Source organism: Piliocolobus tephrosceles, chromosome 1, assembly GCF_002776525.5.
Source record: "Piliocolobus tephrosceles isolate RC106 chromosome 1, ASM277652v3, whole genome shotgun sequence".
Lineage (NCBI taxonomy): Eukaryota > Metazoa > Chordata > Mammalia > Primates > Cercopithecidae > Piliocolobus > Piliocolobus tephrosceles.
The window spans coordinates 58,376,558-58,400,735 of NC_045434.1; the positions used below are offsets into that span (position 1 = coordinate 58,376,558).

At 52.2% G+C, this 24,178-nt stretch overlaps 1 protein-coding gene across 1 annotated transcript in view; it reads left to right on the forward strand.

Moving 5' to 3' along the window:
* The window catches only part of NAV1 (neuron navigator 1), a 283,320-nt gene that overhangs the window by 103,123 nt on the left and 156,019 nt on the right, over nucleotides 1-24,178 (forward strand). The window contains exon 4 of the mRNA XM_023187002.2: nucleotides 5,888-6,679. Within this exon, the coding sequence (XP_023042770.2) occupies nucleotides 5,888-6,679 (792 nt within the window). The remainder of the gene's footprint in view (nucleotides 1-5,887; nucleotides 6,680-24,178) is intronic.

Consider the following 24,178-nt stretch of genomic DNA (forward strand, 5'->3'; position numbering starts at 1 on the left):
GCCACCATATGGAACATTCACCCCTGCCCCTGGATAGTTCATATTCCCCTTCCTGCTTTTTTCTTCTTAGCACTTTTTAGTAACTAACATCTCTCTCTAATTTATTGTCTTTCTTATCCCTTAGAATATAAATTCACGAGGACAGGAATTTTGGTCTCTGTGGTATCTTCCAGCACCTATCGTAGCTGGCACTGAGCACAGCACGAGTAGTCAGGAGCTGGTCATCCAGATGCAGACAAGACCGCGCTCAGCCGTCAGCTATTTCGGCAGCCCAGGCCTGGCTTGGGTGATTGCAACTGCTTCTGCCCTTGAGCCCAGCAATTTGCTCCTCACACAGCAGCCAAAGTGACCTTTTCAAGAGGGAAGCCAGGTCATGTCACTCTCTGCTCCCAGCCTACCGAGGCTCCCATCTCACTGGGAGTAAAGTTTTGGGTTACTCAATAAGTCCCACATTTTGGGTGCTCAAAAAGTCCCTGCTGATTAGCTGGAATGACATGAGGGAATGACATGGTGGAGAAAAGGACAAAAAGAAATGGGGAGCAATGGCTAGAGGGCTTTCCACAAAGGCAGGGGTGTTGGCATCTGCTAGGGAGGTGATGAGGAGACCTCATGGTAGGCGTCTAAGCAGAGAAAACGTATGGAAAATGCTTGTCACTCAGTTGGGCAGTGACAACTCCATGCTGGTCCAGAGTGAGTGGGCTAGGCTTGAAGAGCCATGTGGCTGGGTTCCTAGCCCTTGCTCTCCAGATCCTGACTATGGTCCTAGAAATCAAGAAAAAACTCCCCTGCTCTGCCCATAACCCTGCAGGAAGCCAAGTATGGGCTCATGTGCCCCCTTCTCCCTCCCTCAGATCTCCCCTTCTCCCAAGATCACCTTTCTCTCTTCCTTCCTTCTTTCCTTCCTTCCTTTTCTCTTTCTTTCTTCCCTTCCTTCCCTCCTTCTCTCTTTCTTCCCTTCTTTCCTTCCTTCCTTCTTTTTCTGCCCTTCCTTCCCTTCCTTCCTCCCTGCCTTCTCTTTCTCTCTCTCTCTTTCTTTCTTTCTTTCTTTCTTTCTCTCTCTGTTTCTCTCTCTCTCTCTCTCTCCCTCCCTCCTTTCCCTTCCCTCTTTCTCTTTTTTCTTTTTTTTGAGACAGGGTCTCACTCTGTGGCACAGTAGTGCAATCTCAGCTCACCGCAACCTCCGCCTCCCAGGCTCAAGCGATTCTCCTCCCAAGTAGCTGGAATTACAGGCGCGTGCCACTATCGCCCAGCTAATTTTTGTATTTTTAATAGGAACAGAGTTTCACCATGTTGGCCAGGCTAGTCTCGAACTCCTGACCTCAAATGATCCACCTGCCTCAACCTTCCAAAGTGCTGGGATTACAGGCGTGAGCCACCACTCCGGGCCCCAAGGTCACCTTTCAAGGTCAATGAGCTAGGGACAGCCTGGCCACCTTCCCACCCTCTCCTGTCTTTGGCTCTCCCTGACCCCCAGTTCTCCTAACACAGTCCCAACTGACAGATTCCCCAGACCCCCCACAGACACCCGGATTACATCCGTTTCTAATCACAGGGGTGTGAGAATGTGAAATCACACAGCATGCGTCTCCTTGGCTGTATGCCTACATCTTCATTCCTCAAATTGCTTTAAGTTATCTGTCAACAGATGTGGTCAAATCACTCATCCTATCGCCATTCCAGAAACTACCAATGCCTTTGGAAAGAGAGGAGTAGGGTGATGAGCTGGTCTTTGGGGTGCTGGGGATTGGGGACTTTCATGATTCCAAACCAGCCTCTTTCTCCACCTCCCCTTTAGAAACTTGGTTACTGACATCACCAGCACCCACTGCCTGCCCAGTCAGGCCTCTCCCTCATCACATAGCCTCTTCATTGATCATTGATGGTAGGATCTCTCTTCAGAGGACAAGTTGAAGCCTGTCATTCTAGAGAAGGAGTAAATGACTGAGTGGTAGGGGCTCAGGGCTGGGTTTGGAGATAATGTGACAGTGCAAGTCCTTCTCTTTTTAGGAATCACTCGAGGAAACATTCTGCATATATGGGTTTTATCGACTGATGCTGGAATGGCTGTTGCCACGGCAGCACAGCGCTCCCACTGCAGTAGAGGATAGTGGGAAACTCACGGGATGTGAAAAGAATCAAAAAAGAGCCAGATAGAGGGAAAAGTCACATTAGGGAGTGTCAGAAACTTCCTGGATGCCAAGATGGCCATTTAAAGGGACCACCACCTGGCCACAGCAAGACTCTTTAAAGAATGACAGTGCACAGAGACTGGCACTCAAGGGGATTGGCACTGAATTAATCCATGAGATGTGCATAGAAGGCATCTTCCATTTTATAAACTGACAGGTGACATTTCACGCAGGACAGAGTGTGAAGCACTAGGTTTAGATGGTAGGGAGGAGGCTTCTCTTATTGACAACACTTTTTTCTCTTCTCAAAAAGAGGCAGAATTTCAGGAGCTGTTTCTTGAAGGAAGCAAAAGGACTTGGGATTTGGGGAATAGGATATCCCATGAGAGTATGAGACAAGGTACAGAGGAACAAAGAGGAATAAAGACAGGGGGAAGGGACCAGGCCAAAACACCAAATCAAATGAGAGAGCAAGATAACCAGGAAGGAAGAAAGGAAGGAAGGAAGGAAGGAAGGAAGGAAGGAAGGAAGGAAGGAAGGGGGGGAGGGGAGAAGGGGGGAAGGGAGGAAGGGAGGAAGGGAGCAAGGGAGGAAGAGAGATCCAGCCTTGGGGAGGAAGCATAAGGTGACAAGGAAATGCAACAAGGACAGAGCAACAAGTGAAATAGTGTTTCGTACCAATTCTAAAGAATTTGAGAGGCACTAACCTACAGACATGGGTGTCAGAGATGAGGGACCAAATTAAACCAGGGGAGAGGGCACCAGGTTTTGCTCACAGCAGAATACACTGGGTGGAATGTGTGACTTTGAAAATATACACAGTAAAAATAAGCTTTCTCAGCCAAGATGGTAGCCAGTGAATTTCCCTTTGTCTGCTAAGGAGAAGATGAATTTACATGCAGAAAGAGGATATAGAGATAACAAATAAGAACAACTGTAACCTGGCAAGTCAGAGAATAGGTGGTGTCAGATTCTCAAATTGCGATTTTTAGGAAAGGTGTGGTTCTCTTGTGATTGAGTTAGGGGCATCTTGTGTAAATTAGAGAATGACCTGTGAGTAAGGATGAGGACTGTAGAAGTGATGGCTTGTGACTGCATTACAAATACCCTGAAGGATGGGGTAGGAAGGGTATGGTCATGCTTACTCAAAGATTTGGCACCAAAGGTGGGGCCTGATCCCTTGCTTGAGCTGGGACCTCATGTTTGGACATAAGCATGGGTACTTCGTGTGTGCCCAGAAAAGAAAGTCCCATGATTGGCCTTATCCTTTGGGCACTCTCTGTGCCTTGGCCAAGTTCTGGCATGATACCACTCACGTCCCTTTAACCAGTTCTTCACTGCTTGTCATTTCCTATCTGGAACCACGAACCCTGGTTCCACCCCTGAGTTTTCTAATGCTAGACATAAGCCTCTGAAGCCAGTCTGCATTGTGCATTGCAGATGGTACAGAATCCTCTTGTAAACCTTTGTACCAACTCCTGTCCTCTACTCCTCTTGTTATTCTTGTAATTGGAATATATACATCTATGTCTGTCTACCTGAGATGAATGTGTTGATATGTGTGACATTGCTTTTTTCACAGGGACAGGATTATTATTTTCCCAAGTCTTGTATTGTCTACCTTGTGTTCCCTGCCAGACAGGAAATACAAGAGTCCAGAGTTCCTCGAGGACAGAATTGCCATCTTTTTTTCTGTGTCTCCAAGACAGCCAAGAGTCCATGCTTCTTACCAAACACTTCTCTGCTTGAGAACTCTATATTCTCAGTGCCACTTATCCTTTCTGCTATGATCTCTGTCATGGCAGATTTTATGGCATCTCAATCTGGTATTCCTGGGATACCACCAGAACCCTACAGTGCTCAGGCCTCCAAATCCATTTAACCAACAGAGTTGCAACACCTGCTCCATGCAAGGTGCTGAGTGACACAGTTCTACACCCGGAGAGATCCTGCGCTGGTGGGGGAGACAGACAGAGACACAAATACATTTCACACCAGGCAGGAGGTGATGATTAGTGTTAGGAGAGTGCGTAAACCATGAGACTCACACACAGAGTTCTTCAGATTCTAGGAGAAAGGGAGGAAAGGAGCCAGAGAGATGGAGGTTGGGTTTGGGGTGGGGAGATAATCTGATGGTTACCACATTTTGGCAAAAAGTTCTTAGGGCTTTATAATCCCTAGAGTTTGGCTCCATCTGGGGCCTACCCCTCCTGGAGCAAGCTTTGCTTTCAGAGAATTCCCCTCCACTTTCTCCTATCCTTCACCTCTCCTGAGAGCCTTTTGCTCAGGCAACCTGGCGGTGACTTGGGAGGCCATTCGAGGATGGGCAGTGTCCCATCTACTGAGGTACAGTCCTAGGCAAACTGCAGACTACTCCGTCTGGCTCTTGTTCCCCCTCCACCCCATCCCTTTCCCCTGGGTTCAGTTAGGAGGAAAGGAAGAAGGACTTGGGAAACATCTTTTAAAGGCACTCCGCTGCTCTGCTTAACTCTGGCAGGCAAGGGACCCAGTGCAAAGCCTCCTCTTGATTCCCTAGGTTTGACACAGGCCTTTACAGTTCCAAAGCCCTTCTACCTGTGAAGCTGGTATTATAACCACTGTAAAAGAAAACAGAACCAGAGGGGTTCAATGACTTTGACAAGGTCATGTGGTTAATTGGAACAGAAACCCAGTCTCCTGATCTCAAGAATTACTCCTTCCCCTGCAAAGCCCTCAGCCCCCTCCTCAGTCAACCCTAGGCCCCTTCTCTCCAAGCCACCCGTGTCCTAACCCCATCCCCTACCTCCTGGGCTCAGGAGGGCAACCTTGAGCCTCAGAGACTGAAGTAGGGCGGGACTGGGAGTTTCCTGGGGGGAAACCAAAGACGGCTTGGGGTTGGGGGAGGGGAACGAGCACCCTGGATATCATTCCTCCATCCCTCTCCCGATATCTCTCCCAGGCCCACGGGCCCACTCTCCCTCCCGCATTCTGAGCCGCCCTCTCTGTGTCTGTGTCTCTTTCACCGGCACCTCCACACCTCCTCAACAGACCTTTATCCCGGGCACGGCAGGGGGTCACCCGTGCCCTCCGAGAATCCAAGAACCCGCCCCGCCTCTAGGCGGAAAGCTGGGAGAAAAACTGGCCCGATCCTTTATCTCCCCCCTACCCCCCACTCATCCGCCCCTGGAGCTCCGCTCGCAGATACCTCCCCCTCCCGAGCCAGAAATAGACACACACTCTCTCCCCCACCTCCCTCCCCTTGCGCACACTCGCTCCCCTCCTCCTGTTTGCTCCCCGCCTTCCCCTTCCCTCCTTCCTCTGCTAGGAGCTGCAGCCTGCAGCCTCGACTCGGGCTGGCTGGCTGAGTGCGGCCGGGGCGCTGCCGGGCAGTGCGGTGTCCACGGGACTGACAGGAAGGCAGGCCGCGGGCTGGGATCCGGACACCAAAGCACCGCAGGGCGCCGCAGGAGCCGCGGGGCTTCCATCCTTCCTTTGACTGATTTTTAAATTTTAATTTGTATTTTCCCCGCCGCCCCGCCCCTTTTCCTCCGACCCCGCCCTATCGCTCCCCGGCTTCCCTGCTCTTTCCTTTTTCCTGGCTTCCTTCCTCTTGTTTCTTTCCCCTGCGCCCTCGGCTGGCCTCCCTCCCTCCTCCCTCGCTCCCTCCCCCTTCCTCTCCCCTTCTTCCTCGGTTTCTTCCGTCCTCTTTCTCCCCCTCCTCCTCCCCCGCCTCCTCCTCCTGCGCTCCCGCCCCCTGCCCCCTCCCCCCGTGCCTGCAGACGCGCGGATCGTCCATGCGCTCCTCGCGGGCAGAATGCTGGGCAGCAGCGTCAAGAGCGTGCAGCCCGAGGTGGAGCTGAGCAGCGGCGGCGGCGACGAGGGCGCGGACGAGCCGCGGGGCGCCGGCAAGAAGGCGGCGGCGGCGGACGGCAGAGGCATGCTGCCCAAGCGCGCCAAGGCGCCCGGCGGCGGCAGCGGCATGGCCAAGGCCAGCGCGGCTGAGCTGAAGGTCTTCAAGTCCGGCAGTGTGGACAGCCGTGTCCCCGGTGGGCCGCCAGCCTCCAACCTGCGCAAGCAGAAGTCGCTCACCAACCTCTCTTTTCTCACGGACTCCGAGAAAAAGCTGCAGCTTTATGAGCCCGAGTGGAGCGACGATATGGCCAAGGCGCCCAAAGGCTTAGGCAAGGTGGGGTCCAAGGGCCGTGAAGCTCCACTGATGTCCAAGACGCTGTCCAAGTCGGAGCACTCGCTCTTCCAGGCCAAGGGCAGCCCGGCGGGCGGCGCCAAGACCCCCCTGGCTCCACTTGCGCCCAGCCTGGGAAAGCCGAGCCGGATCCCTCGAGGACCCTATGCGGAGGTCAAGCCGCTCAGCAAGGCGCCTGAGGCTGCCGTGAGCGAAGATGGTAAATCCGACGACGAGCTGCTCTCCAGCAAGGCCAAGGCGCAAAAGAGCTCTGGGCCCGTCCCCTCCGCCAAGGGCCAGGAGGAGCGCGCCTTCCTCAAGGTGGACCCCGAGCTGGTGGTGACAGTGCTGGGAGACCTGGAGCAGCTGCTCTTCAGCCAGATGCTGGGTAAGTCCTGCCGCCCCGCCCCGCCCCGCCCCTGGCTTTCTCCTAACCAGCTGCTGGGGAAGGTGTGGGGAAAGAGAAGCCCCCTCCCCTTGCGCCTTCCCGGAGGGCCCTCCTGTTCACGATCAGGCTGTGATGGGCATTGCGCCCAGATGTGCTAAGCTGGCCCACCTCCAGATGCGCATGGCTCAAGTGTACCTTCTTAAAGACATTACAGGCTGGAACCCGGGCTTGACTCTGGCCTGCCCTAGGTGAGCTGGACAATGGGTGGGGGGTGGGGGAGGTCACCGGCTCTCAGAAATAGAGCCAGAATCCCAATATGGCAAAACCTGGGACTGGTGGAAACCTCCGTTGTGGTGTGGCCTGCGCTTGACGGGAGCATCCCGCATTGCAAGGGGAGCGTCCAGCGAGAGCCCGGATCTAGAGGACAGATGTGGGAGAGCAGATGTGAGGGCTGGTTGGCCCCGGAACACAGCTGAGGCTCCACTTCCTCTGTGGATCCCGAGTGGGAACGCGAGTCGGATTTCCCCGCGGTGTGAGGAATCTGGCCAAGAGAAGCGTCTAGGGCCGGGGGTGGGCGGGCTGCCAGCTGCGCGCATCTGGGCGCACGTCCTATACCTCAGCCCCAGCTCTGGCCCCAACCCCTACACCCGCCGGTCTTTTAGGGCGTGTGGAAAGCTCGGGGCTTTAGCGCCGAGACTCCTGTTTGACCGGGAAGCCTTTGCCCTGTGGCTAATGGAAGCCGAGCAGGCGGGAAGGGAGGAACAAAGCTTGCTCGAGGGGAGGAAGCACGCAGAGCTGCTCCATTGTTCTCGGTGCCTGAAGAGTCTATGCAAAAAAACCCGAAGCGGGCCCCAGAACTGCTCTTTCTCTCCCCGGAGAGTCCCTGCCCTCAGAGAAGGATAGATCTGGGATATGCCGGACGCCAGGCGGCCATGCCTGGGGAACTGGCACGGGCCCTGTTGGGGCCACGGAACAAGGACGGCGAGGCCTGGAGCCCAGGCGAGCTGCTTTGGCTGCGCGGACTTGTTGCGGTGGCTGGGATGTGGGTCCTCTGGCGCCGAGGGACCCGAGCTTCCTGGGTACCCGGCAGGCTGCCCGCCCGCTGGGGGCTGGGAAGGGGCGTGCCCATGCGCGTGTGAAGGGGCGGGGCCGAGTGACGGGCTGGGCGGGTGGGAAAGATGTAAGAGCTCGCCCGGAGACCCTGGAGAGAATGCGAAGCTGGAGGAGACCGATTTGGCCTGCTGCAGTCTTCCTAGGGACCCTCGACTCCTGTGTGGGCTAGGATGAGAGTCCTCTAACAGCGGCAAGGATTTGGACCTTTGGAGAACCGATCCTCACGCAGAAGGCCGCAAATGGGCTTTGCAGGGACAATCAGGAGACTGGACAAGGGCAAAAGAAGAACAGCCTTTTCCCCTGGGAGCCCCTCCTGAAGGTGGGGATGGCTGGGTGGGTGCAGAAGCTGACTAGGCAGCCTCACTCTGCAAAGGGAGTGTGCCACCCGGTCCTCAGTGTGGGGCTAAGGCTGTCAAAGGCCCTACCCCAGGGAATGGGGCAAGAGAGACAATAAGGGAAAAATTTAGTACATTTTTGGCAGGCACCATGGCAGGCACCAAGGAGGGTTATGGGCAAAATGCAACTGGCCCATGTGGTAGAGAGCCCTGCTGAGGGACTGAAAGCAGGGTGAGAGAGGAAGGGACCGTGTGTGTGTGTGTGTGTGTGTGTGTGTGTGTGTCAGACTGAGAGAGGGACTTGGCCAGGGAGGGCAAGGGAGTGTCAGGGCACAGAATAGCAGAAGGCACAGAACCCTTTTCAAGGTCAAGGCTTTACTTGTCGGGCCTGACTTAGCTGGTCTGTGTCCTCCCCAGACCTGGAAGCCATCACACTGTCCCAGAAGCTGACTGCCCACTGAAGCCCTCTTAGTTGCTCCTCAAGAGGAGCCAAACAGCCCTGAGCTGGCTAGGGAGGTGGGAGGAGGGGCAAGAGTGGGGAGGACAGCAGGCGGGGGAGGGCAGGAAAGGAGGAGAAGCTGAGCTTTGGTCCCTTATTTCTGCTCAGCAGTTGCCACTTCTCAAAGCACACTGACACAGGAGCCTTTCAGCAACCTTGGAAGTCAGGAGAGAACACCTCCACTTCCCAGTTAGGGAAATGTAGAGTCAAAAGCATTGAGGGCCTTAAAGTCGTCTATGAGTTTATGGTGGAAGGGAGATTCTGCATTGATCTCTTGAGTCCTAAGTCACAGCTCCTGGGAGACCTGATTGAGAGAGGAAGAGTCAGCAGGCAGAGGGACCTGCCCAAGGCTGTGTCTACTGGGTGTGGGCCACCAGAGCTGCCTCGTTGACCCCACAGAGGGCTGAGGGGCTTAGCTCTCTGGGATGGGGAGAGAAGGGTGGAAACTTCCAAACCTGCCAGTCTCCAGCTGAGAGGACCCAAAGTTTGGGGTTGGGGAATTGGTTCAGACTGTAGCAAGGCAGAGCCTGGTGTCAAAACGGTGGTGGGGAGGAAAGGAGGGGAGCTGGTGACCTCCAAACTAAGCTTTTCCCTGTGTGAAGGGTGGAGGGCAGACTGCCTAGGGGAGGGGTAGAGGGAGAGGAACTACAGAGGGACTCCGTCTTCCAGAGCCCATGAAGGTGGTGTTCAGGTATCAGGCAGGCCCTCAGTGTAGAGCAGGGTGGCCTCTGGGGAGAAGAATGGTGCCTTGATGTTTCAGGATTGTGATTGAAGACACTGGGCATTTGTCCCCACCTCAGTGGAGCTCAGTGTCCAGTTATGTTCACTCCCTAGTACCATCCTAGATCCAAGAGGCTGCCAAGAATCAATTTCTGAGGCGGAGAGAGGGGGTAGGAGTGAGGCAGCTTCAAGCCAGAGCCTTTCTGTAATAAAAGGGAAGGACTGAAACCTGATCATCCCCTTCCCAGAAAATCAGCCGGGGTCCCAGATGGTCTAGGCAGGCTCCCTGTCCCTTCTCTAACCTTGGAAGCTGCCAAATAACTAGGGCCCCACTGGGGAACCCTAGGAACTTGGAAGACTGAGGGGTGAGTACCAAGGGCAAATGGGCTAATTCCAGGAATCAGATGCCTCTGGACCCTGGCCTGATACTCACATCAGGCAATTTGGCTCCAGAAGAATGGCCACCAGGCCCTTGGCCTGGGTCTGGGGGCTAAGCTGGAGGCTGCATTCCTGAGTTCTCGGTGTAGAAGTCCTAAGCTCTGTGACCCCCTCTGGGACTCAGTTTCCTCATTTGTGAGTGGAAGAGACCCTCCCATGGCTCATCCTTACCCCATAGGGATGGGAAGGGGGTGTAGATTAAGGTGATGAGACCTGGAAAATGTCCCAAGTGGCTTGAAGAGAGCCTGTATTAATACAAAGCAATAAAATACAGATGCACCTCAATTTATCATGGGGTTATGTCCCATTAAGCCCGTTGTAAGTTGAAACTATTGTAAGTCAAAAATGCATTGAATGGCTAGCCTACCTTAAATGTGCTCAGAACACTTATATCAGCCTACAGTTAAGCAAAATCATCTAATGTAAAGCCTATTTCATAATAAAGCTGCATATTTCATGGAATTTATTGAATACTATGCTAAAAGTGAAAAATAGAACAGCTGTATGAGTACTAGAAGTATAGTTTCTACCAAATGTATTACTTTCATGTGATCATAATGCCAAAAAATCAGAAGCCAAACAATCACAAGTCGGGGACTGTCTGTACTATAGTGACACCCCAAATCTTCCTACCTCATCATCCCTGGGCCTGAGGATCTCAAAGCAAAACCGATCTTTTGACACCCAGGTGTTCATGTTTCCTCCTTCTGTCCTCCAGGAAAAGGGGGCAAAGTGAGACAGCTAAGACTGCCCAAGGTCAGGGCGTAAAAGAACCCAGGAACCTGGACTTCCTAGTCCCTCTTCCTCTTGAAGGGGTCTGGACCCACACATGGGGTTGTCATGACAACAGTTAGGCCCTCAGAAGTGCAGGCCAAGTAGAAATGAGGAAGAAAGGCAGGAAGCTATTAATTTCTAAGCCAGTTGATGTGAATTTTTTGCAGGGAGGGGTGGTGCAAGGGGGTCACTCCAGAGAATGTGCTCTGGGATACTTTGAGTAGCAGGGGAAAGAAATGTGTTCACAAATACTTCATTTTCCTTTCTTTTCAGTGCATTGTGAGGCTGGGGTGGGTAAAGAATTCTCCAAAGAACTGCCGCCCAGAACAGATAGGTGATATGTGGAAATTTAGCCAGCACCCTCAGATTCCCTGAGGCCTAGCAGGAGAGTGAGGACAAAGCTCACTTCTGCCCTTCCCCTGGGCAGCACCAGTAGTGATGGAGGATGCTTGTGGAATCACAGGCAGGAGGAAGGGCTGTGGCAAGGTGCAGCAACCGGCAGGTGTGTGTGTATGTGTGTGGAGAAGGCACTGGCACAGAACCTTGGAGCTGTGAGACCTCGTGCCCTCCTCCGGGTTAGCACCGAGAATATTTATTTTCTTACCTTATCCAGAAAGTTTTCTTCCAAGACTAGGCTTGGGCCCCCGCCTAGGTCATGTTCCTCTCCTTTGGGCATTGCCTTGTTCTGACTGCTGCAGTCGAAGCTGTTGGCTTTGACTCACAGCCCATGGCTCTGCCTCTGAGAGTAATGCATGGATGAATAAGTAGGTCCTCGAGGCAGTTCCTCTACTCTGGGGAGAAGGTACAGATGGAGGAGAAGTGCCCAGAGCTACTCTGGCTCTCTGAAACTTAAACCAACTGAAGGAGATACCCTTTACCATCCATCACTGATGGCTGTAACCCCAAGCCACAGGCCCCTTCTAGACCTGGATTGAATTGGTAGCAGGACCAAGTCACCTGGAGTCTTGGGATGTTTCCTGACACTTTTCTTCTTGTTTTACCCCTTCCCACTCTCTCTGCCCAATTTGATACTGTGGCTACAACTGCCCATCCCCTACCACCCACCCCCATCACAAGCTGCCGAAACCAGATCCTTCCTCTTCTGCTGACCTCCAATCTTGCCTTTCTCTGCAGCTATCCTTCCACACACATATACCACACCTCACAGCCTCTGACCCTAAGGCTGAAGGTGCAGACTGCTCCATGTGGTACAAGGGAGAGCCAGTGTTGTGTTGAGCAGGCTGAGCAGAGCCCTCAGGGTCCATAACTGCAGCTCAGCCACCTCTGCAGCACACTGCAATGTCTTCCCGGATAGCCAAGTCCCTTTCTCTCTGCAGAGCGCTCCACCTCCCTCACCCTTCCCTGAGATTTCATAGAACCCTAGAATGGAAATTGTCTAGTTGAGCCACCTACCTCGAGCCAAAATTAATCCCACTATAGCATCATAGGCAGGTGGGTGTTCTGTTTACACTCTCCTAGTGACAGAGGGCTCACTACCTTATTTTCCAGGAAAGCACTCGTTATTAGAAAGATATTTCTTCTGTTGAGCTTTGATTCTGTCTTCTGAGAATTTCTACCCATGGGTCTGAATTTGCTCTCTGGATGCTTACAGATGAAACTAGCCTGCCTTTCCCAGGATCCCCTTTATTTTATTTGGGGTCAGACGCCTATCTATGCTCTATTCGTCTTTTCTCCTTTTGCCTCCTCCTTCCATTTTTCTTCCGTTTGTCTTCTTTTGGAACAAGACCTGATAGGAGATGCCTGACCTGTTCACCCTGACTCATGGGCCCAATGGAGTCCAGCTCTCCACCTGGACCCCACTGTCTGCATCTCAGAGCGGCTCCCTGCCGGGGACCCACAGCACCTGGCTGGTCTTTCTCTTGGCCCAACCAGGAAGCTCTCCTCCCTAAAGCCCAAAGCCTTCTCCCTCTGCCTGGAGAGCCTGAGGCAGTCAACGAGGGGAAATGGATGCCACATGTTTCTCATTTGCGCTGGCTGACCTCCCCCCACACCCTGTTTGGATTACCCAGATGCGTTTGATGTCCCGGAGCCTGCGGCCTTTTCTCTCATGCACAGGAAGGGCCGGGTGGGGAGGCAGCGGTGGCCAGGCCCAGCTCACTGGCCCTGCGTAGGCAGGTTCCCTCCTATAGGAGGCAGACATCACCTCCCACAGCTTCCCCCACACTGCTGCTTCTGGAGATTAGGCCTCCCGAAGGAAGCAGGACACCAGTGCCTTCAGGGTTCAGCTCCACCTCGTTCAGTGAACACAGGTCTTTGCTTCCTTCTGACCCCCAGAGATAAGGGGGCAGACTGGGAAGATGCCCCCGGAACTGTTTTTATCTCCCATCTGGAGGCTGAGGGAGGAGCAGAGTTGCACTAAAGGTGTGTCTGGCATGGCTGTCCAGTGTGGGTGCAGCAGTGTGTACCTGAGATAAGCTGGGCGACCCGCTTTTCACCATGGTGCTTTTCACCTTGTATAAGCACCTTTTTTTTCCCCTCAGACTTGATGCCTCTGGAATGTGGAGGGGTATATTGCATGGGTGGGAAGCTCCCACTGGAGAGAATGAGGACCCACTGGGAGTTTCCAGACTGCTCAAGCCCATTCTGGTGCTGAGGTACGGATGGGAGGGCTTGGAGAGCAGCCCATCTCCAGGTTCACCCCCTAAGAGCTTTGGCTCCAGCAGGCCCCCAGCTCTCCCTGCCAGCACTGTTGTATGTTGCGTGTTTGACACACACTTCTCCAGCTCCAGCCAAACCTCAGCAAGGCAACCAGGACTCGGCAGGGTCTGGGCCTTGGCCTGAGCCATCCTGGAATCTATTTTAGACATCTCAATGATACATTTCACGGCCACTGGAGTGGGTGGTTTCTCTGCAGCGTCCTCTAATTTCTGGGCAGCAGCTCTCACTATGGGGTTCTCAGGGTGCTTTCTCCTGCCAGTTAGAGGCGTGGAAAGCAGGGACAAGGGCAGCCCCAAGCCCCAGTATGCTGTGTGTGCTCCCAGTGTTGGTCCTCGTGGAATCCCAGAGTTGTCATCAAGGTTATCCAGTTGGGGTGTTGCTGTTGGATGTGGTCTGGTCTGGAAGGTTGAATGTTGTAAGCTCTAGGTGTTTCCATGGAGAGCTGGGCTTGTAAACTACGACCTTGGGCTGAGCAGGAAGATAGCGAATGTTGAGAAAGCAAGACTTAGGCAAGTGTGACGAGAGGTATTGGGTTAATAGGTTGTGTGGCACATGGCACAAACCCCTAGAACTCGGGTGAGGTTGGGTGTCAGGGTGTGAAGACTAAGTGTGCAGTGAATGGTATGTGTTCACATGGATCAGCGCATATAAACACAAACTCACCGGCTTGCAGCACATATGCACATACTAAAGGGACATTTGTGTGCATGTATATGTAACAGCTGGGCAGGTTTAAAAGAGTCTGAAATATGACCCTGGTGGAACAGCTTCCCCCAAACAGACCCCTAGGCAGAGCCCACTGGGGTTCGGACTCCTTGGCTTCTTTCCCAGAAAAGCACTGTAAGTGCTGGTTACTCCTCGGACTCTGAGGACACAGGCTCCCTTTGCCCTTGGTGACCCACTAACCAGGCCCTTCCCTTTTGGGGAAGCTGGCAGCCACCCAGCAGGCCCTGCTTTCTCTCTGCAGGGTCCCTAAACTGTCATGGGGTGTAGGATTCCAACGTCCCCAGACTGAGGCTGCTTCCTAGGAGCTCCTGGGACCTGACTATCCTAGGGGGGAAAAGAAAAGCTCAAGAATCAAAAGAATCAATAATCTAATAGTTATCAATAACATGTATCAGTCACTTGGTAAGTGAAAGGCATTGTTCTTGTTCCTTAAGCCAAAATTAATCCCTCTATAGCATCGTAGGCAGGTGGGTGTTCTGTTTACACTCTCCCAGTGACAGAGGGCTCACTACCTTATTTTCCAGGAAAGCACTCATTATTAGAAAGATACTTCTTCTGTTGAGCTTTGATTCTGTCTTCTGAGAATTTCTACCCATGGGTCTGAATTTGCTCTCTGGATGCTTACAGATGAAACTAGCCTGCCTTTCCCAGGATCCCCTTTATTTTATTTGGGATCAGACGCCTATCTATGCTCTATTCGTCTTTTCTCCTTTTGCTTCTTCCTTCCATTTTTCTTCCATTTGTCTTCTTTTGGAACAAGACCTGATAGGAGATGCCTGACCTGTTCACCCTGATTTACGGACCCAGTGGAGTCCAGGTCTCCACCTGGACCCCGCTGTCTGCATCTCAGAGCAGCTCCTTGCCGGGGACCCACAGCACCTGGCTGGGCTTTCTCCTGGCCCATCACTTAATACAATAATTCTATGATCCTGGCACTTACAAGTGAGGAAACTGAGGCACTGAAATACAGGTAATCTGGCCAGGCACAGTGGTTCACACCTGTAATCCCAGCACTTTGGGAGGCCGAGGCAGGTCGATCACTTGAGCTCAGGAGTTTGAGACCAGCCTGGGCAACATTGCAAAACCCTGTCTCTACTAAAAGTACAAAAAATTAGCCAGGATTGGTGGCTCACACCTGTAGTCCCAGCTACTTGGGAGACTGAGGTGGAAGGATCACTTGAGCCCGGGAGGTGGAGAGTGCAGTGATCTGAGATCATGCCACTGCACTCAACCTGGGTGATAGATCAAGACCGTGTGTGAATACAGGTAATCTGCCCAAAGCCAGTAAAGCAAGTGAGCAACAGAGTTAGGATTTAAACTTAACCCCGATGATAACCTGCCTCCAGGAGCCTCAAGACTCCCTCAGACATTGAGTTTGATTCCATTTAATTCAGGAGCAACTTGTCAAGCAGTTAGTGTCAGCAGAGCACTGTGCTTCCTGAGACTGAAGTTCTGGGCCCTGCTTGCTAGGTTCTGAAAGGCTGGATGAGGAGATAGAAGTGTCCAGGCTCATTCCAGTACAAGGCAGAGTGCAGCATGCTGTGAAGAAGCCAGAAAGGGTGACTGAGGACTCGGCCACCTGGAAGTGGCATCGGTGCATAGGGTGTGTGGGGGCACATGTGAGATGGGTGGGGAGGGGGACATGCTACAGAAGTGATGTGAGTTTTGATAGAAGGGTGAGATTCTGGCAGTAGAGGCAAGAAAAGCTGGAAAAGGAAGGGAGGAGGAAATGTGGGCTTGATGGCAGGTAGTGAAGAGTCCTGTCTAGCTTAGAGAGGTGGAAAAGGTGTTGAAAGCAGAGATGAGATCAGAAAAACAGGTTGGAGTGGGATCATGGCTGATCCGACATGGAGTGCGCTGGGACTCAACTGCAGGCTCTGAGCAGACATTTGAGTGGAAGAGACCAATAAAAGTTCATCCCCAAAGGATCCCCAAAAGAGTCCTGTGCCCATTGGTCCTTGGAGATGTTGTTGCTGATCGATGAGATCAGCCAGCCAGAGCCTCTCTGCTCCAGGAAGGATTACTCTTGCAGCCTATGCAGTGCCCACATGGGATGGATGGAGGGAGAGGACTCCTCCAGCCTCCATGCCCAGAGGTTGGCCCTCTGAGAGGGTAGGGGCACCCCTTATCCTAACTCTTAGCCTAAACTCAAGTCTTCATCTTCCTCTGTTCCTTTGGTATGCCACCAGGCTGTTCCAGTTGTCATGCCCTGGGAATTGATTAGTCCCTGCTGAGTGAGGCACAGTGCTCTGCCCTGACCAGGAATTGTTCCTCCACTGCCCCAGCCCTGGGAAGTGCCCTGCCGAAAACAGTCCCACAACCCACAACAAAGCTTGAACCAGACTACCTATAGCAGAACCAAGACATTAAACCAGTTTGGGACTAGACGGGAGCTTTTCAATTGCACACTGTTCAGCGGCAGGCATAAGTGGTGTGGTGCCACGTACTGACTCTAGCTTTCTTGTTCGATCCAAGAAAGCTTCCTGAAGGAGCTGGAAGTTGGGGAGGAATTTAAAGGAGTTTTAAAGGAATATTTATAGGAATCAGAGGCTGAGTGCAGTGGCTAACACCTGTAATCCCAGCACTTTGGGAGGCCAAGGTCGTAGAATTGCTTGAGCCCAGGAATTCAAGACCAGCTTGGGCAACAAAGCGAGACTACATCCTTACAAAAAGGGTTTTTTAAAATTATCTGGGCATGGTGGCATGTGCCTGTAGCCCTGGCTACTTGGGAGGCTGAGGTAGGAGGATCACTTGAACCTAGGAAGTTGAAACTGCAGTGAGCTATGATTGGGCCACAGCACTCCAGCCTGGGTGACAGAGCAAGACTCTGTCTCTAAAAACAAATGAATAATAAATAAAATAAATAAAGGAATCCAAGACATTTGGCACAATGGGAGAAGACATTCCAGTTATCCAGCTTTGTTTGTTTGAAGGTAGGAGAACTAGATGGGAACTAGCTGGCTTGGAGCCCTCCGAGCAGATGGTCCTTCAGAGAGTGAAGACAGCCGGCTGCGCTGAGGTAGGAGAGCCTGTGGGGAGTGAGGGTTTCCCTTCTCCTAAACTCAAGCCTTCATCTTTCTCTGTTCCTTTAAGATGCCACCGGCTGTTCCAGTTGCCCTGCCCTGGGCATTGTTGCCATGGGATTCCATTGCTGTAGGAGTGAGAATGTTTTGCCATAGAGGATCTGGTTTTGCCGTGGAGTCCCGGTGTCCCTAGGAGCTATCGTCCTAGAGTTCACGGGTTGCCATTGGTGTAGGTACTGCCCTACTGTCTTCATGCTTCCACAGGGCCTTGATGGTGATGTGATGTCCAGGGGTGGAGCATTTACAGCATGGCCTCCCTGTCATCCTGCCCATGACTGCAGCACCCGGGAAAGAGAGTCCCAACATCAGGGAAGGCAGCAGAGCCTGTCTGGGGCAGGGGGCAGGCAGGCCAGTGCTGCTGCTGCTCCCACTGCCACAGCAGACATGCGAGTGGCCTTCCTCAGCTGCAGTGGCGGGGCTGAGACTCTGCGCTGCCTGACACTCTGCCTGCCCAGTGGGGTTTGCTTGCTGCTCGGTAGGCAGCATGGACAGGCTGTTGCTGCTCCTGCTGCCACCATCAAGGGACCCACTGGGCTCCTAGGAGCACCAGCATCAGGCCTCCCTACTTGGCACCCCAGGACTTTCCCAGCCCAGCCTGTAGCTTTGGGACCACTGAGGGCCTGCTGCAGGTCTGGGCTCCTTGGAAGGGAACACTTAGCCCCTGAGACTCTAATCGAAACCATGCACTCTGCAGATAGGTCAGGCATCCTCATCCTGAGGACCCGTGCGGGACCATTTAATACTCACAGACATGTCTGAGTCACTGGAAATCAGCAACAATAAGGACAAACATTTATTGAGCACTCACTGTTTGCCAGCTGTGCTAGCACTTTGTGTAAAACCATTTTATCCTCACACTGAGATATTAATCAAGGATCATATGCAAAATATTTGACAACCCTCACAGGCTTCAGAGCTGGAGGAGTCCTGGGACGCCCCTGTTAACTGTGGTTCCTGGATCGTGGAGGTCCCAGAGGAAGGGCTCAGGTGGCCAGGGTGGTAGGGGGAGCACATGAGGGCTCAAAAAAGCACTTATTTGACTACTGTAAGGAAGTGTTTCATATTTTTTTAGCAACAAATATGGCCTTATTGATGCATGCTTATTGACTTGTAACCCCACTGTTATATAAGATTTAGGTACAAGGAAACTTAGGGGAGTCTAAAGGAGGCTAAGCAACTTACCCCAAAGGAATATGGCAAGTTCATGGTCAAGCTAAGCTTCAAACAAGGCTTGATTCAGGCTCGTCATTCAACCACTATGCTCTACTGCCTCTTGCACAAGTAGCAACTCACTGCTCCCCCTGCCCTCTCGATGTTCTAGAGCCCTTGCACTACATCAGTCTAGCAATGGTCCTGAGAGCCCAGGCCCATAGGAATCAGTTCTCTCCTGCCCTCCTTAGCATTCCTCGAGAGTCAGCTATCTGCCAAGTACCCTTCCTCCCAAGCCTCTCACTGTCTAATGTAGGAAGCAGACCCACAGAGGGGCGGTTAGGATGCAGTATGACGGCTAGTGCTGGACAGAGCAAAGCCCTGGAACTTCAAGAAGAGCCTCCTCAGATGTACAGGAAGGAATAGGGCCAAAGTGGCTGGGATGAGGATAACTAGAATAGTCTGGAAGAGTGGGGGCCTGAAATAAGCTGTTCATCTGCCTCTTTTTGACTGGGAATGCTGGCTCTGTCACTCGCTAACTGTTGATCTTGAATAAGCCACTTAACTGCCTGGTAAAATAGGGATTAGACTCCCCAGCTCCCAGATCTGGGAGGCTGGATGAGATGCTGCATGGGAAAGGGCTGGTGCAGAGGCTGGCACGTGGCTGGTTCTGCAGATGTCAGCCCCATCAGCATTTCAGGGAATGGCTTTCCTTTTACTCTCCCCTCCGTTTACCCTCAGCCTGTAGCCCCTGATTTCTAGACCAGATTTCCCAGAGTGCTGCATCTAGCGGAGAAGTTAGCTTCTTCATGGAAGATTTAAGGACTCATCATAATATCTATCATTTATTACATGTTATGCACCAGACACTGTTCTAAGCACTTTACATGTATTCATTCATTTAATCATCACAACAACCTAGTGGAGTAGGTACTACGCTTATCCCCTTTTTAGCAATGAAGAAACTGAGAGGTTAAGTAATTTCCCCAAGGTCACACAGCCAGGAAGTGGAGTCTGGGTATGACCCCCAGGCAGTCTGGCTCCAGTGACCTGCCTCTTTAGCCACTATGCCATAAGGCTCACCAGTGGAGAGCACTGGCATTCTTGTGTCCCACAGGCATAGTAAGCCCTGTTGGGCAGCAGCCCAGATCTTTTATTCTAAGCAGGGTGGCCCCACTCTGAGGTTTCCTATAAGAGTTTAGTGGCCCAGGGAACTGAGCCTAGAACATCCTTGGACCCGCTTGGGTACCTGCCACAGGCTGAGGACAGCTTGTAGGATCTATGGCTGATGCACTTTTACCACCATCTGTGTTTAATTCTGCACTCTGCACACCCATCCTTTAGGTCCCAAAGGACCAGTATGTCTGCTACAGGGGACAGGTGTGCACCAAGACTCTGATGTCTGGCCTTGGCCTGGAGCCCTATGTGTCTCTGAGTCCCTGACTGCCTCGGCCGATAGAAGGAGCACCAGCTTTGGAGTCATGCGTTTGAGGGTGCAGCTCAATTCCATTGCTTACCGGCTGGCTGTCCATAGCCCTCTTGGCACTTATTCCTCATCTGTAGAATGGGGCCTGTACCCACAGCAGGGGGGTAATTATATGGATTATCTAGAAGAGTGAGCATAGAGCACCTGGCATACCATAGATGATCAGTAAAGCTAGTTCCATTTCCACTTCTCCTGCAGGCCTGCAGACACCCTGTCCTTCCTCATCCTAACTGCCATGGCTCTGCAGACCCTAGGGGCGACTAGTGGTCACAATAGGCTTCATTCACAGAATGGCTCCAGTCACTGACTTTGTTTCAATTCAGCCCTGATACTTTAGCTTAGACTCTTGGTTGTGCATTTACAAGCCCCATGGAGCCAGCTTAAACAAAAGGGGGAGTTTATTAAAGGACAGACAGCTGTCTCATAGGGCTAGAGCTCATGAACCAGCCATGTTTCCAGGGGAAAGGAACGAAGTTTTCTGTGCCTCTTCACGTGCTCTGCATTCTTGCTCCCTCTGTTTTTCTACACATCTGATTCTTCTCCTCTTGTACCACAGACAAGAGGTCTTCTGCCCCCAGTCCATGTGGCGGAACAGGGATGCCCATGGTTTCATGCCTTCTCTGTCCAAGACATCAGCCAATTCCCCCCCGGGGGGGAAGGGGAATGGGAACTGTCTCTGATTGACCCACCCATAACAAAGAGAGAAGAAAATGTTCTCCAGAAGTTGTCTTTGGCAAAGGTTTTAAGGTTATATGTCAGCCCAGTGGTTGTTTAGACTGTGACAAAAAGAAAATAGAAGAAACAATATGGAAAAAGTCAACAGACCATGAGATGTGGAGATTATCAAAGGGTAGCACCTTATGTTCGAGCCCGTGACCCCTTTCCAATACTTAGCCTGGGCCTGGCTCCTGTCGAGATGAAGGTGAAAACTGGCTGTGTCCTCATTTCCGGGCAGGGATGAAGATTCAGGCCTGATCTATAGCTTTACCCTGGATTTGTCATTTCCCTCTCTACCCCGGGTTCAGTGAAACCACCTATCCTGTTCACGGTCTCTCCATTGACCAACAAGCGCTCTGGTAGTCCTCCATGCTTCCTCCCAGGGCTGAGGCATAAAATCTGCCTCAGTGGCCTGTTTTCACACAGCTGGGAGGACATCTGGAGAGGAACGAGGCCAAGACATCCTGGTTCCTTCTCTTCTTTCATGGGGGAACAGGTGGATGGACTTGGTGCTGATCCATTATTTCCCACAAGCATGGGGTTGGAGCTAGGATATTGGGTTGTGGGGAGGGTCCCCTGGTTTTGCCTTACAGGGTAGGTTGTTCCATGCGGGAGATGGGAAAAAATTTGCCAAAGAGGATCTAGCCCTGCTTCTGAGCCAGAGGAGTCCAGTCTGGACCTGGGCCTGGGGCAAGGAGTGGATTCCTGCCATTTTCCCACACTCTGCATAGAGATTGGGTTTCCTGTTGAAATTGTATCTTTGGATTACAATCGTAAAGTTCCCAGCTTCTCAACTCAAGCTGTTTGCAGCAGTCATCATCATTACTCTATTGGGTTCTAGGAGGGAAGACATGGAGTATAGTGGCCAAATGCACAAGCTATGGGGTCAGAGAGACCTGAATTCAAATCCTGATTCTGTTTGAGACCAGCCTGGCCAACGTGATGAAACCTCGTCTCTACTAAAAATACAAAAATTAGCTGGGCATGGTGGCACGCGTCTTATAATCCCAGCTACTTGGGAAACTGAGGCAGGAGAATCGCTTGAGCCCAAAAGGTGGAGGTTGCAGTGAGCTGAGATCGCGTCACTGCACTCCAGCCTGGGGACAGAGCAAGACCATGTCTCAAAACAAACAAACAAACAAACAAATCAAATCCTAGCTCTGTATTAACTAGCTGTGAGGTCCCGAGTCAATTAACCTCCCTGAGCTTCAGGTTCCTCATCTGTTAAATGGGTCAAATAATATCTGTCTCGTAGGATTGCTATGAAGATTAAATGAGATAATGTGTGTAATACACTGAGCACAGTGTCTAGCAAATGAAAAGCACCCCAAAATTGATCATTTTATATTACTATTTCATTGTTATCTACCCACTCCACTCCGTGGGTTTGTAGAGGAAGGAGTCATGGCCTCTGCCCTTGGGAGCTCCCTGTCTTGATGGAGGAGACACAGCACTGCACAAAACAACCCACTGGTTGGTTGGAGGAAACATGGGTCTTGCATCAGGGAGCTCCCATTTTAGTGGAGGAGACGAGCCCCAGCCTGTTCTTCCTGAGTCCTTTATTTTCTTGGACCCTTCCTCGTGAGCCGTGGTATGTCTCAGCCTGTCCCTCTGCCACCAGTCCACCCTTCTCCCCTGCAGCCAGGCCTGCCATCTCTAGAAAGCCCCCGTCTCTCCTTCCTGTGTCCTTGGGCCTGGGTGTCCTTGGGTCACTGGGTGACTTGCTCATCAGGTCCTGCCTGTGTGTGCCAAGCTTGTTCTCAAGAAACATCTCCCCAGGATGCTGGTTCCTCTCTAAACACCGCCCAAATTGCAGACACAAAAATTAGACCTGTCAGTTTGCACGCTGTCTGCCTTAAATTTGCATTTGATTAAGAAGCACCAGCATCCTCCCACCCACGCTTCTTCCTTCCCAACCTTCTTCTCTTTGAAGTGCCCCCCCACAACCTGCCCCACCATTCTCCCAGCTCTCTCCCTTTGCTGTGCTCAGGAAATCCTCCAGTTGGGCTCCTCTCTGTTGCCTCGGCCACTCCCGCAGATATGCTTGGCATTCTCTGCTTCTGGCCTCTTTTCTGAGGCCAGCTCTGCAGAGTTTGCCTGGGTACAGTGTGTTCTCATTGTGCCTCCAACAGTGTCGGTTCCTGGAGCTTACTGTCAGGAGTCCAGCAGCTTTCTTAGAAATCAGCTGCCTTTGCTGAGGGCTCATGGAGGTGGAGTGAGGCCTGGCCTCCATTTCTGTCCCTACTGGCTACAAGCACTAGCTCATGCAGGAAACTGCTAGATGCGGAATAACCTTTGCAAAGCCCTCTCCTCTACTCCTCCCATCTCAGTCTGTCTCTGGAGGGTTGAGGGCAAGAGCCACAAGTGGGCAGATAGCACTGTCCCCCACCCCAACCTCCTGAGGTCAGCTGGATCACCTTCACTCCTCCCTTGGCTGAAAGACAAAGAGAGGGTAAGACCAGGATGCTTCTTAGAACACCTGGCTCCTTTTCTGCAGACACACCTTTGGAGAATCATTATTAAGACGACTGAATTGCCTCTGCCTCCCTGCCCACTCCCAGCCCGACAGTAAACCTGCTGCGGCTTGGCGTTTTCCTACCATCTACGTTGCATCCTCCCTCATCTCTCAATTATCTGTGCTAGTGTTAAAAAAACAAAAAAGCCATTCCATCTGCCTCAAACTGCTCTTCTTAAGATTTTGGGATAGCAGTTTTCCTCTTCTGGTTTCCAGTCACTTTTGACTATGACTAGTGCCCATTTTGATTCCTTGAACTCACACGTAAGGGAAGTGAAGGAGCAGGGAGCTCCGAGGGAGTGGGCAGCTGAAGGCCACTCACCCATTGGTAAGTCCTTCTGAGATCAGAGGGAGCGGGTTGCCAGAGGGAAGGAAATGAGCTCCGGAAGCCCACCATTCTCATAAACGGCCCACCACTCTAATCGCTCCTTCCTCAGCCACATGGGCCTCCGACCTGCCCATGGAGAAGGCTGGGAAGCCAGCACCTCCTTCTCCATCTCTGCCTCCCTCTTGCTTCTTGGCTCCCATATGTTCAGGGAATGCAAACTGACACTAGTATCAGCCTGAGCCAGGCATAATTGGAAAGGGAATCTTTCCCCACCCCCAACCTTGTCTTGCCTCCCTCCTTACAAAAAAAAAAAAAAAAAAAAAAAAATTCATATATTATCTCAAGCATCAAGCAGCTCTGTTATGTAGGAAACATAAGTCTGGAAGAAAAGACAGATGGGGTGGGGGATGGTTTATGAGGGCGGTCGAGCAACTGTCCTTTATATCCACTGAGGAGAGATCAGGAGAAAATGATAGTAACAAGAAGAGCAAGAAGGACTGAGGTTAGACTTTAAGAGCTTGCCTTTATGATAAATAAGAGCCAGGAGTGATGGGCGGAGGCAGCCAGGGCCATCTCCCTCTGTGCCTGTCTCCCCGGCAGCCCACATCCTTGGCTTACTGCCTGCCTGGAAGATGTTGTCCACCTGTACCCTGGGGGAGAAAGAGCAAGTGGGATAGGGCTGCTGAATATTCTGCCTTTCTCCTGGGTGGGAGCGGCCTTCCCTCACTCTCAGCTCCCTCCTGGCCTGCAATTTCGAGGGCCTGCAGATTCAAGGACTTGGGGTTTCTGGGAGGCAGGGAAGTATGGGGCTCTGTGTGGGCTCCATGGCAGAACAAGCAGGCAGCCACCCTCCGCCATGTTCTGCGGTAGGGTTTCTCTCAACGGAATTCAAAAAACAAGAGCCAAGAATAGAGGCAAGGTAATCGTGCTCCCTCTC